Source organism: Bombus vosnesenskii, unplaced genomic scaffold (assembly GCF_011952255.1).
Source record: "Bombus vosnesenskii isolate JDL3184/JDL3185 unplaced genomic scaffold, Bvos_JDL3184-5_v1.1 scf7180000013263, whole genome shotgun sequence".
Classification (NCBI taxonomy): domain Eukaryota; kingdom Metazoa; phylum Arthropoda; class Insecta; order Hymenoptera; family Apidae; genus Bombus; species Bombus vosnesenskii.
The window spans coordinates 7029090-7046394 of record NW_022882923.1 but is presented as its reverse complement, the minus strand read 5'-3'; the positions used below and the strand labels follow the sequence as shown (position 1 = coordinate 7046394).

Here is a 17305-nt window from a genome sequence, read left to right as displayed (position 1 = left end):
TTACTTTGTCATCTTTTTACTTTATCATCTTTTACTTTCACTGACAGGTTCTGGAGGGCTGATGCGGATTTCTTCAAATTTATCAGCTTGCTTTTATTTTAATTACGTAATGAATTATTTATTTTATCGCCTCTCAATTACATCTCATATCTACTGTATTATAATGCGAACTCTCAGTGTCTTCACTTAATGATCCACTAATAGTCTTCTATTTCTTCGACACATCCCATTAATTTGTTTCAGCAAGGTTTTGCTGCAATTTTTTAGCGTTGCATGAGTGGCCAAATTTGTGTGGCCTAATTGTGCGGACGCACAGAGCAGCTGTCATTGTCGCATACACTTATTTCGACATTCTTATCTGAAAAATAACACATTTTCAGAAAAAATTTATGGTGAAAATTCACACTAAAAATTTATATGGACAATGGTGAAACTTGTTATTCCAAAAATACAAACAAGATAAACTCACGCCATTTAATAGTTTTTTCTTCCATTACGATTCAATTCGCTATTCGTAAATATCAATAATATCGTAAATTTTAATTGTTGTAGCGTTAAAGTTACGTACCAGCGGCGATTTGACGCGATTGATATGTATTCACAAATTAAACTTAGATTTTCTATAGAATACATAATTCGTTCCTCGCAGCATTTTAATGCTTATTATTTTTATTTTTTATTAGATTGTTATTTGTTTAAATATAAGTGTAATCATTCGATGGAAAGATGGCTGCTCTATAGCACACACGTACCACGCACAAAACCACACGAGAGTCTAACCGCTGTTCTCAAAGAGCAATATCGAGCGAGCCGGCTTACACTAATGATGACGAAATGAAATAAAACAAACAAATGTGTTCTTCCTATTTTGCAACGTTTACAGATGCCTAAAATATGTAATAATTAATTAACAGGTGTAATAGCAGACGCAGAGAAAAAGAAGGAGAAGTTAGCGAAGGAAGGGTGGTCGGTGGTTTGTGATGATGATGCGCGGGACAATAAAGAGGCAAGAGGTGCTATAGTTGAAAGTTTTGTTAGGGATCAATTCGTTGACAAAGAACCTAAGGATAAGGTCGTTAAATCCGATGAAAAACTAATTGTCGATCGAACGCCAGTTATCGAACCACCGATAATTAAACAACGTTACATTCGCGATGGGAAGGGAGATGCGATTATTGCATCGAAAACTATAGTTTCAGCCATCGACGATAAGAGTCAACTGCCAGTGATTACTCAGACTATCACGATTAAAGAGATAGATCAAACGATACCCACAGACACAGCGACGATCTCCAATGGTAAACAGATTATCATAAGCAAAAAGGAAATGCTGTCTAAAGAAGGTAAGGAAATTGATGAAAAACTAACAACTCCTAGCATAAGTATTAAAAAACAAGATGTAAAATTGCCAGAAATAGCTAAAGAAGTTCCACAAGACGAACAGAAGCAAGAATTGCCGAAAGAGGCTGTTGCCAAGACTAACATTCCAAAAGAAACGAAACCCGCGGTTGATAAGCAAGTATCTGCTTATGAGACCGTTTACAGTGTTCAGTATCCATCTACACAGCCAGACGAGAAGCAAGAGGATGAATCGAAGAAATCAAAAGATAAGAGCGGAGGCATACTCTCAGGCATTTTCAAGGGATCCAAACTTAAGAAGAGCAAGTCGAAAGGATCGAAGGACACGTCCTTGGACAGTGGAGACGAAGAAATAAAAGTACCAGTGCCTACAGTTACGGAACATCAAACGCAGCAACCTACTTTCGTTTCATATGATACACACGTAGATTACAAACCTGTTGAAACGAGCGTGTTACCTGACGTTAAATTGGCTACCATGCAATTCTTAGATGACTCCAGGCGCAGTGATTTGAATGTACATGTACCTGATATCGCAGTGAGCTCGACTCAAATCGAGAGAAGGGAAGTGAAAGAGGAACCGAAAGTAACGGTTAAAGAATCAGATGATCGTACTGGAACTATGGCAAGTGATGCAAGCGACCAAGAGAAAGAGAAGGGTGGTGGTTTCTTTGGTATATTTAAGAGTCCTAAATCAAAAGAGAAAAAGTTAAAGAAAAGCAAGGAAGCATCTTTCGACAGTGGTGACGAAGAACTTCGAATCGCCACAGAGAAATTCTTGGACGATACACGAAAGATTGCTGAAACTACCATTGTTCCTTCTGCTCCTAAAGTTGACACAAAACAAGACCTGCATACGTTTTCGTCGTCGGTTCATTATGAGGAAGATACACCTAAAGATAAAATAAACGGACACTCATATGATATCTCGGAAGTAAAAAAGAAATTAGACACAGATAGAAGTACTCCTCACAAAGAAATGAATGGAAAATCAGATATTAAGAAACATAAAGACCAGAAAGAACACAGCGTGGAAAGGTATACCGGTAAGCCAGAAGCAAAGTTAGAATCACCGGATAAACAAAAAGAAGATGAAAAGGAAGTAGATGAGGAAGGTAAAGATAAGAGCGGCGGATTCTTCGGCATGTTCAAGAGTCCAAAACTGAAAAGTAAAAAAAGAAGTTCATCTAGAGAAAAGAATTCATCTAAAGAAACATCCTTCGACAGTGGAGATGAAGAAACACGACAATTGACAGCCACTTTTTTGGACGACACGAAAAAGATTGCAGACAGTCTGCATCATGAAGATTGGAAGCCAATTCCTGAAAAAGTAACAAGTGATACGGCCCCTGATGAATCTGCAGACTCTGCTGATAAAGACAAGGGAAGTGGAATCTTCAGCAAATTCCGAAGTCCAAAATTGACTAGAGCATCGCGAAGCAGGTCCCGGGAAAAGAGCACTCCACCGCAAGAACCAGTAACAAGTCCAGATAGTTCAATCCGAGAAGCTACTGCGAAATTCCTAGAAGATACAAGAAACCTTGCAAATCTATCATTCGATGTACCAGACAAAGTAGACGATGCGAAGAAAGCGAAAGAGAAAATAACAATAGAAATCACGGAAGATGTTGATGATACCAAAAAGAAAATATCATCAGGAATAGATGTAGTTGTAGATGGCACAGAAACAGCAAAAGATAAAGCTGCGAAAGAAGCTAAGAAAGCCAAGGAAAAGACAGGTGGATTTTTATCTGGATTATTCAAAGGTACAAAACACGCTGCAGATGAAGCTACTGAAGAATTCAAAGATGCTCTTGATGAAACAAAGAAAGAAGTCGTTGAAGGAAAAGATCGTGCACGGGAAGTGGTAGAAGGGAAATTGAAAGATCTCGATGCAACGAAAGACAAAGCAGTTTCAGAAGCAAAGCAAGAGCAGGAAAGGATCACCATTGTTGTAAAAGACACTAAAGATGCGATTAGTGGAAAGGTATCTGAGGCTGCGCAGCAAGTTTCGGATTCTGGTAAAGCTGTTGGTGAAAAAGTAGCTGATGGAGGAAAGCGAGTCACAGAAGAGGTAGATACTATCATATATGGCATGACTGACAGCGTGAAAGCTACAAAGGACAAAACAGCGGCATACGCAAAAGATGTTAAAGACGAAATTGTAACAGGTGCTAAAGACGCTAAAGATACGGTTATAACGGGTGCAAAAGAAGCGGAACATAAAGTAAGTGAAAAAATAGCTGAAGGAACGCAGAAAGTAACCGACACTGGTAAAGCAGTTTCCGGTAAAATAGTCGAAGGAGTAAAGGATGTTGAGATAAAAACAGAATCAGCTACACGAAGCGTGATTGATGGCGCAAAGGCAACGAAAGATAAAGTAACTAAAGAGATTAAACAAGATACTGAAATAGCGAAACAAAAGATATCATCTGGAATAGACACAGTGGTAGACGGTGTAGCAGCAACAAAGGATAAAGCTAGCAAGGACGCAAAGAAAGCAAAAGAGAAGGCAGGTGGTTTCTTCTCAGGTATCTTCAAGAGCGCAAAACACGCAGCTGATGAAGTTTCCGAAGACGTCAAAGATTTCGTCGATGAAAGGAAGAAGGAGGCTGCAGAAGAGACAGCTCGTGCTCGTGAGAAAACGGCAGGAAAGTTAAAGGAGGCTGATGCAGCGAAGGATAAAGCTGTTGCAGAAGCAAAAACCGCGAAGGACAAAGCAGCAGCAACTGTGAAGGATACTAAAGACGCAATAGACAAAAAGATATCGGAAGCTGTAGAGAAAGTGTCTGATGCTGAGAAAGTGTTCGGCAAAAAGACAGCTGATGAAGTGACGCGTATTGAAGAAAAAGTGGATAGCGCGATCCATGTTGTGGTTGATGGCGTAGTTACAACGAAGGAAAAGGTAGCTGCGACAGCGAAGGATGCTAAAGACTCAGTTGCAGCAGGTGCAAAAGATGCAGAAATTAAAGTAATAACAGTTGCCAAACATACGAAGGACACAGTAAGTGAAGAAATCACAGGTGGTGTTGAAAAGGTGAAAGATACAGGCAAAACTGTCACCGATAAAATTGTTCAGCAAGCAAAGGATGCGGAGACAAAAGCTGAAGCTGTTGCAAGAAGTGTGGCTGCAGATGCTAAAGCAACAAAAGATAAAGTAGCGAAAGAAGTTAAAGAAGATACTGAAGCAGTAAAACATAAGATAGCAACCGGAATAGACTCAGCAGCAGATACAGCAGAGGCAGCGAAAGATAAAGCTGCTAAAGAAGCTAAAAAAGCTAAAGAAAAGGCCGGTGGCTTTTTGTCTGGTTTATTCAAAGGTGCAAAACATTCTGTAGATGAAGTTTCAGACGACGTTAAAGAATTCCTTGAGGAAACGAAGAGGGAAGCATCAGAAGAGAAAGACCGTCTACGTGCTGCTGCAGACGCAAAATTAAAAGATATGGAAGCAGCGAAAGACAGAGCATCTGCAGACGCTAGAGATGCAAAAGACAAGCTTGCAACCGCTGCGAAAGATACTAAAGGTACAGTATTCACAAAAGTGTCTGACGCTACTCACAAGGTATCAGATGCAGGTAAAACTGTTGGTGAAAAAGTAAGTGATGAACTAAAAAGAGCTGAAGAGAAAACTGAAAGTGTAGCTCGGGGAGTAATCGATGGAGCAAAGGAGGTGAAAGACAAAACCGCCACAGATGTGAAAGACGCAAAAGGAAAGGTTCTAACTGCTGCAAAGGACATCAAGGATAAAGTCAGCGACAAAGTAGTTGAAGGTGCACAGAAAGTTGCTGACACCAGTAAAACAGTTGGTGACAAAGTAGCCGAAGGAGTGAAAAGTGCAGAAACGAAGGTTGAAGCAGCAGCGAAGGGAGTAAGTGATGGTGCAAAGGAAACGAAAGACAAGGTTGCAAAAGAAATTAAAGAAGATGTCGACGGTGTAAAGCAGAAGGTATCTTCTGTAATTGATGGAGTTGCAGATAGCGCCGCAGCTGCGAAGGATAAAGCTAGCAAGGACGCAAAGAAAGCAAAAGAGAAGGCAGGTGGTTTCTTCTCAGGTATCTTCAAGAGCGCAAAACACGCGGCTGATGAAGTTTCCGAAGACGTCAAAGACTTCGTCGATGAAAGGAAGAAGGAAGCTGCAGAAGAGACAGCTCGTGCTCGTGAGAAAACAGCAGCAAAGTTAAAGGACGTTGAAGCAGCGAAGGATAAAGCTGTTGCAGAAGCAAAGACCGCGAAGGATAAAGCTGTTGCAGAAGCAAAAACCGCGAAGGACAAAGCAGCAGCAACTGTGAAGGATACTAAAGACGCAATAGACAAAAAGATATCGGAAGCTGTAGAGAAAGTGTCTGATGCTGAGAAAGTGTTCGGCAAAAAGACAACTGATGAAGTGACGCGTATTGAAGAAAAAGTGGATGACGCGATCCATGTTGTGGTTGATGGAGTAGTAACAACGAAGGAAAAGGCAGCTGCGACAGCGAAGGATGCTAAAGACTCAGTTGCAGCAGGTGCAAAAGATGCAGAAATTAAAATAATAACAGTTACGAAACAAACGAAGGACACAGTAAGTGAAGAAGTTACAGGTGCTATAGAAAAGGTGAAAGATACAGGAAAAGCTGTCACCGATAAAATTGTTCAACAAGCAAAGGATGCGGAGACAAAAGCTGAAGCTGCTGCAAGAAGTGTGGCTGCAGATGCTAAAGCAACAAAAGATAAAGTTGCGAAAGAAGTTAAAGAAGATACTGAAGCAGTAAAACATAAGATAGCAACCGGAATAGACTCAGCAGCAGATACAGCAGAGGCAGCGAAAGATAAAACTGCTAAAGAAGCTAAAAAAGCTAAAGAAAAGGCCGGTGGCTTTTTGTCTGGTTTATTCAAAGGTGCAAAACATTCTGTAGATGAAGTTTCAGACGACGTTAAAGAATTCCTTGAGGAAACGAAGAGGGAAGCATCAGAAGAGAAAGACCGTCTACGTGCTGCTGCAGACGCAAAATTAAAAGATATGGAAGCAGCGAAAGACAGAGCATCTGCAGACGCTAGAGATGCAAAAGACAAGCTTGCAACCGCTGCGAAAGATACTAAAGATACAGTATTCACAAAAGTGTCTGACGCTACTCACAAGGTATCAGATGCAGGTAAAACTGTTGGTGAAAAAGTAAGTGATGAACTAAAAAGAGCTGAAGAGAAAACTGAAAGTGTAGCTCGGGGAGTAATCGATGGAGCAAAGGAGGTGAAAGACAAAACCGCCACAGATGTGAAAGACGCAAAAGGAAAAGTTCTAACTGCTGCAAAGGACATCAAGGATGAAGTCAGCGACAAAGTAGTTGAAGGTGCACAGAAAGTAGCTGATACCAGTAAAGCAGTTGGTGACAAAGTAGCCGAAGGAGTGAAAGGTGCAGAAGCGAAGGTTGAGGCAGCAGCGAAAGGAGTAAGTGATGGTGCAAAGGAAACGAAAGACAAGGTTGCAAAAGAGATTAAAGAAGATGTCGACGCTGTAAAGCAGAAGGTATCTTCTGGAATTGATGGAGTTGCAGATAGCGCCGCAGCTGCGAAGGATAAAGCTAGCAAGGACGCAAAGAAAGCAAAAGAGAAGGCAGGTGGTTTCTTCTCAGGTATCTTCAAGAGCGCAAAACACGCGGCTGATGAAGTTTCCGAAGACGTCAAAGATTTCGTCGATGAAAGGAAGAAGGAGGCCGCAGAAGAGACAGCTCGTGCTCGTGAGAAAACGGCAGGAAAGTTAAAGGAGGCTGATGCAGCGAAGGATAAAGCTGTTGCAGAAGCAAAAGCCTCGAAGGACAAAGCAGCAGCAACTGTGAAGGATACTAAAGACGCAATAGACAAAAAGATATCAGAAGCTGTAGAGAAAGTGTCTGATGCTGAGAAAGTGTTCGGCAAAAAGACAGCTGATGAAGTGACGCGTATTGAAGGAAAAGTGGATGGCGCGATCCATGTTGTGGTTGATGGCGTAGTAACAACGAAGGAAAAGGCAGCTGCGACAGCAAAGGATGCTAAAGACACAGTTGCAGCAGGTGCAAAAGATGCAGAAATTAAAGTAATAACAGTTGCCAAACATACGAAGGACACAGTAAGTGAAGAAGTTACAGGTGCTGTAGAAAAGGTGAAAGATACAGGCAAAGCTGTCACTGATAAAATTGTTCAACAAGCAAAGGATGCGGAGGCAAAAGCTGAAGCTGCTGCAAAAAGTGTGGCTGAAGATGCTAAAGCAACAAAAGATAAAGTAGCGAAAGAAGTTAAAGAAGATACTGAAGTAGTAAAACATAAGATAGCAAGCGGAATAGACTCAGCAGCAGATACTGCAGCGGCAGCGAAAGATAAGGCTGCGAAAGAAGCTAAAAAAGCTAAAGAAAAGGCGGGCGGTTTTCTCTCTGGTCTATTCAAGGGTGCGAAACATACAACAGATGAAGTTGCAGACGATGTTACAGAGTTCCTTGAGGAAAGAAAAAGAGAATCTTCAGAAGAAAAAGCTGTTGCGCACGCAGCAATGGAAAAGAAGATCGAAGATGTGGCTGAAGCGACGGATAAAGCAGTTGCAGGAATTAAAGACACAACAGGTAAGATCGTGACCTCCGCGAAAGACACGAAGGATAAAGTTGCAACGGAAATAAAATATACGGAAGAAAAGGTAGAATCTGCATCTCGAGAAATAGGTGATAGTGCAAAGGCAGCTAAAGACAAGGTGATTACTGATATGAAAGACGTGAAAGACAAAACGGCGATAACTGTAAAGGATATCAAGGATAAAGTCAGCGAGAAAGTAGCTGACAGCTCGCAGAAGGTAATAGACACTGGCAAGGAGGTGGAAGAAAAGATCGCAACTGGTGCAAAAACAGCTGGTGATAAAGCAAAAGCATCTGCTCACGAAGTAGTTGAAAATGCAAAATTAGCGAAAGGAAAACTGGAAAAAGAAGTTAGAGAAGATACAGCTGCAGTGAAACAAAAGATTTCATCAGATATAGATACGGTTGCAGATGGTGCAGATACAGCAAAGGAAAAGATCACGAAGGAAGCAAAGAAAACTAAGGAAAAAGGTGTAGGTTTCTTCTCGGGCCTGTTCAAAGGAGCAAAACACGCAGCTGAAGAGGTCTCCGAAGAAGTGAAGGAATTCTATGATGAAACAAAGAAAGACGCAACTGAAGAAGAAGCACGTGCTCGTGCTTCTATGGAAAAAACTCTAAAAGATGTCGATCTCGCAAAAGATAAAGCAGTTGCAGAAGTGAGAGATACAAAAGCTAAGATGACAACAGCTGTAAAAGACACCAGAGGTAAGGCTAGTGACACTGTATCTGATGGTGTCCAAGCAGTGAAAAATATTGGTAAAACTGTGGGTGATAAGATAGTAGATAGTACAAAACAAGCAGAAGCTAAAGCAGAAGCTGCTGCTTACAAGGTGGCTGATGATGCCAAAGCAGCGAAAGACAAAGTTATTGCAGACGTAAAGGATACAACAGAGACGATAACAACTGCAGCAAAGGACACGAAAGATAAAATCTCGGAGAAATCATCAGAAGGAGCAGAGAAAGTATCAGCCATTACCAAAACTATTGGTGAGAAAGTTGTAGATGGTGTGGAGAAAGCTAAAAGCAAAACAGACACAGTTGTTCATGGATTAGCAGAGGAGGCAAAAGTAATGAAAGATAAAGGAACCAAGGAAATCAAAGATAGCACCGATGCCGTGAAACAAACAGTTTCTTCTGGAATAGACGTTGTAGCAGACAGTGTAGCTGTAGCTAAAGACAAAGCAGCCAAAGATGCTAAGAAAGCTAAAGAGAAGGGTAGCGGCTTCCTAAACGGGTTGTTTAAAAGTGCGAAGCAAGCGGCTGATGACGTTTCAGGAGACGTTAAAGACTTTCTCGAAGAAGCAAAGAGAGAAGCCTCTTTAGAAAAAGCTCGTGCCCATGAAGCAATGGAAAAGCAGATTGAAGACATGGCTGCAGCAAAAGACAAGACAGCTACAGAAATACAGGATACAAAGGACAAAGTTGCAACTGCTGTAAAAGATGCTAAGGTTACAGTTGGTGAAAAAGTATCTGAAGCTGCGCAAAAGGTGTCAGATGCTGGCAAAGCTGCTGGAGAGAAAGTAATCGATGGTGCGAAACGAGTTGAAGAACAAGTAGATACTAAAGTTCATGACGTGGCTGACAGCGTAGTATTAGCAAAGGATAAGACCGCTGCTGAGATCAAGGACGCTAAAGATAAAATGAAGACGATTGCCAAGGACAAAGTGGACAAAGTTAGCGAACAAGTGATCGACGGGAAGCAAAAAGTGACAGATACTGGTAAAGCATTAAAGGAAGGCATCGTGGATGGTGTTAAAAAGGCTGACGATAAAGTGGCAGCAGTTGCAGAAGACGTAGCGAGTGGCGCAAAAGCAGCAAAAGATAAAGTAGTCACGGATGTTCAGAAAGATGCTGAAATTGTAAAGCAGAAAGTATCTTCAGGGGTAGACACAGTTGCGGATAGTGTAACATCTGCCAAGGACAAAGCTACGAAAGAAGCTAAAAAAGCCAAGGAGAAGAGTGGCGGTTTCTTTTCTGGTTTATTTAAGGGTGTAAAACATGCGGCAGATGAAATGTCCGAAGACGTCAAAGAATTCGTGGATGAAACGAAGAAAGAAGCTGTCGAGGAAGAAGCTCGCGCACGCGAGGCGCTAGCAGAAAAGGCGAGAGACATCGACGCAGCTAAAGATAAAGCAACTGCGGAATTAAAATCAGTAAAAGATAATGTGAAAACTACTGTAAAAGAGACAAAGGATTCAGTTTCTGGGAAAATATCTGAAGGAGTACATAAAGCATCAGACGTAGGTAAAACTGTAGGTGAAAAAGTTATCGATGGAGTGAAAATAGTAGAAGCAAAAACAGAAGCAACTGCACGAGACATTGCTGAAGGTGCTAAAACAGCTAAGGATAAAGTAGTTACTGACGCGAAGGATGCTAAAGATGCAGTTACAACCGCTGCCAAAGACGCCAAAGATAAGGTAAGCAAGAAAGTATCCGAAGATGCACAGGCGGTTACTAGCATTGGTAAAGCAGTTACTGATAAAATAGTTGAAGGAGCCAGAGACACCGAAACAAAAGTAGAATCAGCTGCGCGAAGCGTGGCTGATGACGCGAAAGCCGCAAAAGATAAGGTTGCTGAAGAGGTCAAGGAAGAGACTGAAATGGCAAAACAAAAGATAACATCCGGAATAGACACAGTGGTGGATGGCACAACAGCTGCAAAAGATAAGGCTGGAAAGGAAGTTAAAAAAGCCAAAGAAAAGACCGGTGGTTTTCTGTCAGGATTGATCAAAGGTGTCAAACATACAGCAGATGAGGTTTCAGGAGACGTCAGAGAATTCGTTGATGAGACGAAGAAAAAAGCCGCTGAAGAGGAAATGCGTGCTCGTGAAGCACTTGCTAGCAAAGCAAAAGAAGTTGACACGGTAAAACAACAAGCTGTTGCTGGTATGGAAGTCACCAAGGACAAAGTTACAGCTGGTGTAAAGGACACTAGGGACAAAGTTAGTGAGAAAGTAACTGGTGCCGTGCAAAAGGTATCTGATGCTGGTAGAATTGGCGGCGATAAAGTTATCGAGGGAGCGAAAAGCGTAGAAGCAAAAGCAGAAACTGTTATGCGAGAAGTCGCTGAGGGTGGTAAGGCAACTAAGGATAAAGTAGTTACGGATGTAAAAGATGTTGGAGAGAAAGTTTCAACTACTGCAAGGGATGCGAAGGACAAAATCAGTCAAAAGGTACTTGGTGCTGCATATGCTATATCGGATGCTGGCAAAGCTGTAGGCGTTCAAGCTACTGATGCGGTTAAGAAAACGGAAGAAAAAGTAGGAACAGCTGTTCAGGGTACGACCGATGGAGCGAAAGCAGCGAAAGAAAAATTGGTCACAGAAGTTAAGGAGGATACTTCTATCGTAAAACAAAAAGTCTCATCTGGAGTGGACACAGTCGTGAATGGAGCAAAAACAGTGAAAGACAAAGCTTCGAAGGAGGGTAAAAAGGCCAAGGAAAAGAGTGGAGGCTTCTTTTCTGGCCTCATTAAAAGCGCAAAACACGCTGCGGATGAAGTATCTGGCGATGTAAAAGAGTTTGTCGATGAAACGAAAAAAGAGGCCGTAGAGGAAGAAGCTCGTGCCCGAGAGGTGGCGTCTGGAAAAAGAAAAGATGTTGATGCTGCTGTGGGTAAATCCGTTGCAGATGCGAGAGCTACCAAAGACAAAGTTCAAACTGGCGTAAAAGAAACCAAAACCATAGTCAGCACGAAGGTGTCTGAGAGTGTACAAAAGGTATCGGATGCCGGCAAAGCTGTTGGCGAAAAGGTGTATGATACAGAAAGATCTTTCGAAGAAATGTTACCGAGTCAAGTAGAACAAAGGTACGTCGTAGATAGCAGCCAGCATAAAAGCGGCGTAACTACATTTTTAGAAGAAATGAATCGCGATGCAGCGTGGGACAAAGTACAGTTTCAAGATGTTCATTTGTACGAAAACGTCGACACCATGTACGCCAAGCAAGCGAAGCCTGAATCAAGAACTCTAAAACATGGGAGAGACGTGAAATCTACGACAGAAATTGTTACCCCTTTAGTTTTCGGTACACACGATCCTATTTTTGGCGTAGGTTCCGAGGCACAGCTCAGACTGTCCGATGTAAGCACTAAAGACGATGATCGTGTCAGCGAATCGATATCCAAGAAAATATCTCGCATTCCACAAAAAGTTAGTTCCTCGAGAGACCGATTAACTAGCTCCAGTAGTTCGTCGGATAGTTCCAGTAGTACGGTTAGAATAGTAAACGTGATTAGCGAAGTAGAGCACCTCGAGCCTCACACACGACAGACCGTCACCACAGTCGTAAGAAAGTCTGTGCGGACGGCAGCGACCCCACCACCCAGTCCCGCCGAGTACACTGACAGTAGAATCGAAGGTATCTTGCAATAATTGCGTTATCCATATTACATACCAGCTGTGTGTAACATGATTAATTAAGTTGACGCTTTTCTATAACTTATGTTTTGGTAGTCATACCAAAATGGCCAAAGAGGCCATTGCACTCTGTCATTCATAATGAACTCTAACACTTCTGATTTCAATCACTTTTAGTGTACTAATGTTTATATGATCTTTTATAAAGCAAGAACGTCGAACGTACTATAAAGTGAAACAGCGTGTTCTTTATCTTCATTGCAAAAATAAAAGAATAATGTTTATCACGAATACGTGATTTAGTAATAACATAAGAATACTATGACTTATGGTTTTGTTTAAAATCTGTTTTACTTTTAGCGTACACGTGTATAGACGGTTTATGTAATTATTGATCTAATACATGCACTTTATAGTATGAGAAATCTAAACGAAAAGAAAATACGTGATCGACCGTAGTAAAAGACATATGCAAAACAACGTGTTTACATTATTTCTATTTATTTGCTGTTATTATTTTCAGTTTGTGCGTTTTAACTTTTTTAACATTTCTTTAATGCATGTTTCCAGGTTTTTTATGCTATATTTTAATATTATCCACGATCAAATGTTTTATTATCCATCGATAATGAGATTATCGGTCCAAAGCAACAAAAACCATATTTCTCACTATTCATTTCTTTATTGTTATAGCATAACATAAATACGTATCATACGTTATATTTATTATATAGTAATATATCTCATTGAATTAACAGGAAACCACAACTAGCGAAGCATGAACCGAGGTATGCCATGCAGGGAAAACATCATTCATCTAATCTTTGTCAAATCATTGCTTTCAATGTTTAAATTGTCATTATCCGTTTTCTTACATCACGTTTACCTACTTTTTCAGATGTTACCGAAGAGGCTGCAAGACGAGCACAGAGTTTAGCCGATCAAGCACTATCATCGACAAAATCAGGTAACGTATGGCCAAAGAAAGTATAAAAACTCACGAACACAGATCGCAGGCCCAAGATCAATACATTAGCAGAATCTATTTTGGTGCCCTCATTTATATTTAGCTTTATCTTCCATAGTTAGCACCTGCCGACGCTTTCACACTAATATTGTGCGCACGTTTCTTACTAAATAGATACCTCTTTGCGGCATAATAGAGTAAACGTCATCGAGTAACGGTAAAAGTTTTGTTCTTTGTACGACAATTCGAATACTTGGGACGCCTTCGATCTATCTTCTATATAGCAATGTCGAATAAATAAATGTTTAGTTGAGACGACGTAGCTTAGAGAATTTTTCTTTTATATTTACTTAGTTTGGTAAGTAAAAATTATTATCTTTATTACACCGATTCTCTTCATTGTAACAAGGAGTAATCGCTTTTTAGTCAGTTCACAAGAATCACGCTTCTTAAGTTGGATTCCCCGCAAACTCTAAAGATCGAAAAGAAACAGAGAAATAAGAAGTATTCCTTTCTATTTTTTTTTTGTTCTGATACTATGAAACGTAGTTGTTTTGCAGGGTACGTTTTAGTAAGATTCAGGCGCCACGACTAGACACCATTTATATATGATGAGTGTTTTTATAAACATACTAATCCTGTTGCAGTATTGATACTAACTAAATTAAAAACTAAATGTAGATGTGTGCTGCACACACACACACAGGCATATAATGCGGTAAAATATGCATGCGTGTGTGGGCACACGAGTTTCGTGTGTATGCGCGTACACACAAGTACGTTTGTGAGACCAGAACACGCTGAATCTTTCAGTCCAACTGTCGCAGCTGGGCTAGACTTGAAATTCTTAGTGTGTATCAATGTGCTTTATGTCCTTGTTCCTGTTCTTGTCCATGTCCTTTTGGATGGGTCAGGGCATGATTCGGCTGAGATTGATGGGACTGTAGAGAGGCATGCTACTTCTGCTCCAACAAAGCAACCTGTTCCCGCCCCGCGACACTCTACCAGGTCGTCCATCGAAACAGATCTAGAGTTCGGAGAAGCTTCCGAAGTCTACTGCAGGCCGTACAGTCTCAAGTATAAAACAAACGAGCAATCGAAGCCGCTCCGAGAAGGGCATTCCCCGGAAAAGAGCAGCCCAAAAAGTAAAATACCGGTGAAAGTAAAGAAATCTATGGATAACGAAACGACGGTGAGCAAAACAATAACAAGTACCGAGTCGAAGGAACGCAAAACACTAAAGTCAGACGACGATCAGCCAAAAGTGACGATAGATTCACTCGCCACGCGGTCGATAGATTTAGTAGAACGCTCTGACAAGTTGCTCGAGGAGCTGTCAGAGGAACCGCTCGGGGAGAAAGAAGCGCGACAACTGGAAGAAGATAAGGAGAAGAGCGATTCGATAAAACCCGAAGTATCGGACGAAACGAGACCTACGACTGAAACAGCAGATACGCGTGATAATTTATTCGATTCTGAGAAGTTCGAACAGATAGGTGAAACCGTAAAGAAAGTAGAAACCGTAACAGTCACGACTAAAGAAGATAAAGGAACAGATTTATCCAGACCGGATAAATTTGTCACGACAGAGACGACGATTGTAGAGAATTTGCCAAGCAGTTACGATAGCGCGACTCGTACAACGATATCGAAGGTTCAGAGAAGCGTCACAGACGAAGTGGTCTCGAGGGAGATCGTGACGAAGACGGTGACGACTGTACGGTGTTTCGCGACCGAATCCATTGACACGGAACAAACGGGACGAATCGCACGAGCGATGGCGGCTAGTGGCGATTACGGTGATATACCGATGCCAGTTGTAAAAGGCCGTGATAGTTTGCCGTTCAATATCGAACAGCTATCGGCAAAGATCATAAAGAGCACTAACGAGATGTCTGAGCCGTGGGCCCATGGCAGTCTGACAGATCGTTCGTTCCTGAACGACGAGAAAGTAGAGCAATGGGAGAGCCAACTCTCTCAAGACACGTCGCCTAGTTCCGGTAATGGCGACATGTATACTAAAAATGGTAGCTCGCGGCATGATTTAAACAGCGATACTGAAAGTGACGATTCACCACGATCGAGGAGAAGATCTCCAAGCAAGAGGTGTACATTGGGCAGTTCCAGCGGGTCTGATGTAGCACTGCACGAAGGTGCGGAACTGTCCCCGTTGGAGGACGACCAAGGTACCGCACTCACAGCTAACCTTCTAAGTAAGCAATGTACATATCCCGCTAACCAAGTTACCCGAGAGACAGTCAAATCCGAGAACGTGAATTTTGCGGTCTTCTGTATGCTTTTATTGTGGCACGCTTTGTTTGCATGCAACTGCACCTGTTTATCGTTTTTGTTCCAATCTCGGTTTAGCTTGCAAAGTCCGTACTTACTAATTCAGGCCTTTTAAACGATATACGTACGACGTTCGTACGATTTTCTTCGAATTAAGAATAAGTGTTAACATTTGGAAAGGAAATAGATTAGGATGAACTAACTAAGAAGAAAATGTTAGGACGAGCTATAGAAAACTGTATATTTTAAAGGCTTTGGAAACTTAAGGATATTCAGTAAAAAATACAATCATTCGAAATTTATATAAATGATAGATAACTTTATAATTATTACTTTTAAAAGAAATTAAGTCAGTTCTAAATGGAAAGATGGACTTTTAGACAACGAAGATAATTGAATATGGTTTTCTTGCTGATAAATTGCGAAAAAATTGTGTCAGTGGCTAATTTAATATATATATATATATATTTCTTTTATTTGCACACGATGTTGCATGATATTAAGCTTGCATAACATTTGTAACTGGAGGTGTATTTGCACAAGGTGGAAGAATATTGACCGTATAAAACGATGATAACCATTCGCAAGGAAAAACAAAGCTTGTGAAATGCAGTCGTAAAATCTGCATACGTGTGTGGTTTTTTTATTCTTCGTGAAGTTATCATGGGCGAGTATTACATCATAGGGTTGTTGGTGATCGATTCAATGTGCTTCGTTGAAAGAGAAGTTTTATCCTATTTTTCCCCCCTATCGTTGGTTTTGGTTAAACGGATAAAGTTGCAATCAGGTGCTTCTGGGACTAGCATACTTTTCACATTGATGGTCATTCGTGGTCAAACATTGTACCCGAGGAATTTTTAAAATTACACATATATAAAAAGAAATATCGTATTCTAATTTACTTGTAGAGAAAGAGAGAAACGAATTAAAAAATTGAGAGTATTTATGCATATTGAAAACTTTATCTTATATTATCTTTAGTTACTATAGAAAAATATATATCATATCACTTTCGAAAATTTAAAACTGAATATCGAATTAAACATTTTTCAAAATTATAAAATATAAGTTTCTTGATAAATTTTGCAAATACCTTCACGCGTACTGATACAAAGATATGATATTACTTTTTAGATTGAATCAGTCCGATATCTTTTACGAAATTCCACATCGATAATATAATACATAATAATACAAATCCATTAATACAAAACGAAATAGCGATGGTACACGTATTAAAGATCACATACACAGGATTTTCCATTTAATCCCAAAACTTTTCAACATACCAAGAATTACACGACGAATATTAATCATTTCACGCGATAAAAATCTACAAGATCTTTTACTATCAGCCTTGAAGTCGCATTAATTGGGTGATCCTATAACGCATTGGCCACATCGTACCTCATATATGTGAAATATCTGTAACAATCCACTAAAAAAATTCAGTGGCAAATCTTTAAAAAAATTCGTTTCGGCTTCGCAAAGTCATCAACAAAAGCTTTACGTTTGGGGTGAATTTAACCCGGATTATCTACAATAATTAATCCTCAAAAGGACATAATTATCGTCAATAACAAGAGGTATAACGCACGCGGAAGTTTCTCAGCTTTCGGGTCATCGATGTTTAAAAACACGAAATATCCTTGTCATGTGACAAAAATAAAAAATCAAAAGCATCGATCGAACACATCGACGCGATGATCGCTGCTATTTTCTTCGCATACTTCGCCCGCTGTTTCTTCATACTAATCACG

The 17305-nt window shown here is 40.6% G+C and overlaps 1 protein-coding gene across 34 annotated transcripts in view; it reads left to right on the top strand.

The window, feature by feature from the left end:
- The window catches only part of LOC117230732 (ankyrin-3-like), an 88934-nt gene that overhangs the window by 64973 nt on the left and 6656 nt on the right, over window positions 1-17305 (top strand). For 16 of the 34 annotated variants that reach the window (XR_004492834.1, XR_004492849.1, XR_004492848.1 and 13 more), the window contains 3 exons: window positions 915-12290; window positions 13188-13256; window positions 14171-15469. Coding sequence is in view for 8 of the 34 variants with exons in the window: in XM_033488615.1 (XP_033344506.1) it covers window positions 915-12290; window positions 13188-13256; window positions 14171-15469 (12744 nt within the window). In the remaining 26 variants the exon portion in view is untranslated. The remainder of the gene's footprint in view (window positions 1-914; window positions 12291-13187; window positions 13257-14170; window positions 15470-17305) is intronic. The other 18 variants (XR_004492869.1, XR_004492841.1, XR_004492839.1 and 15 more) reach the window with 7 other exon arrangements.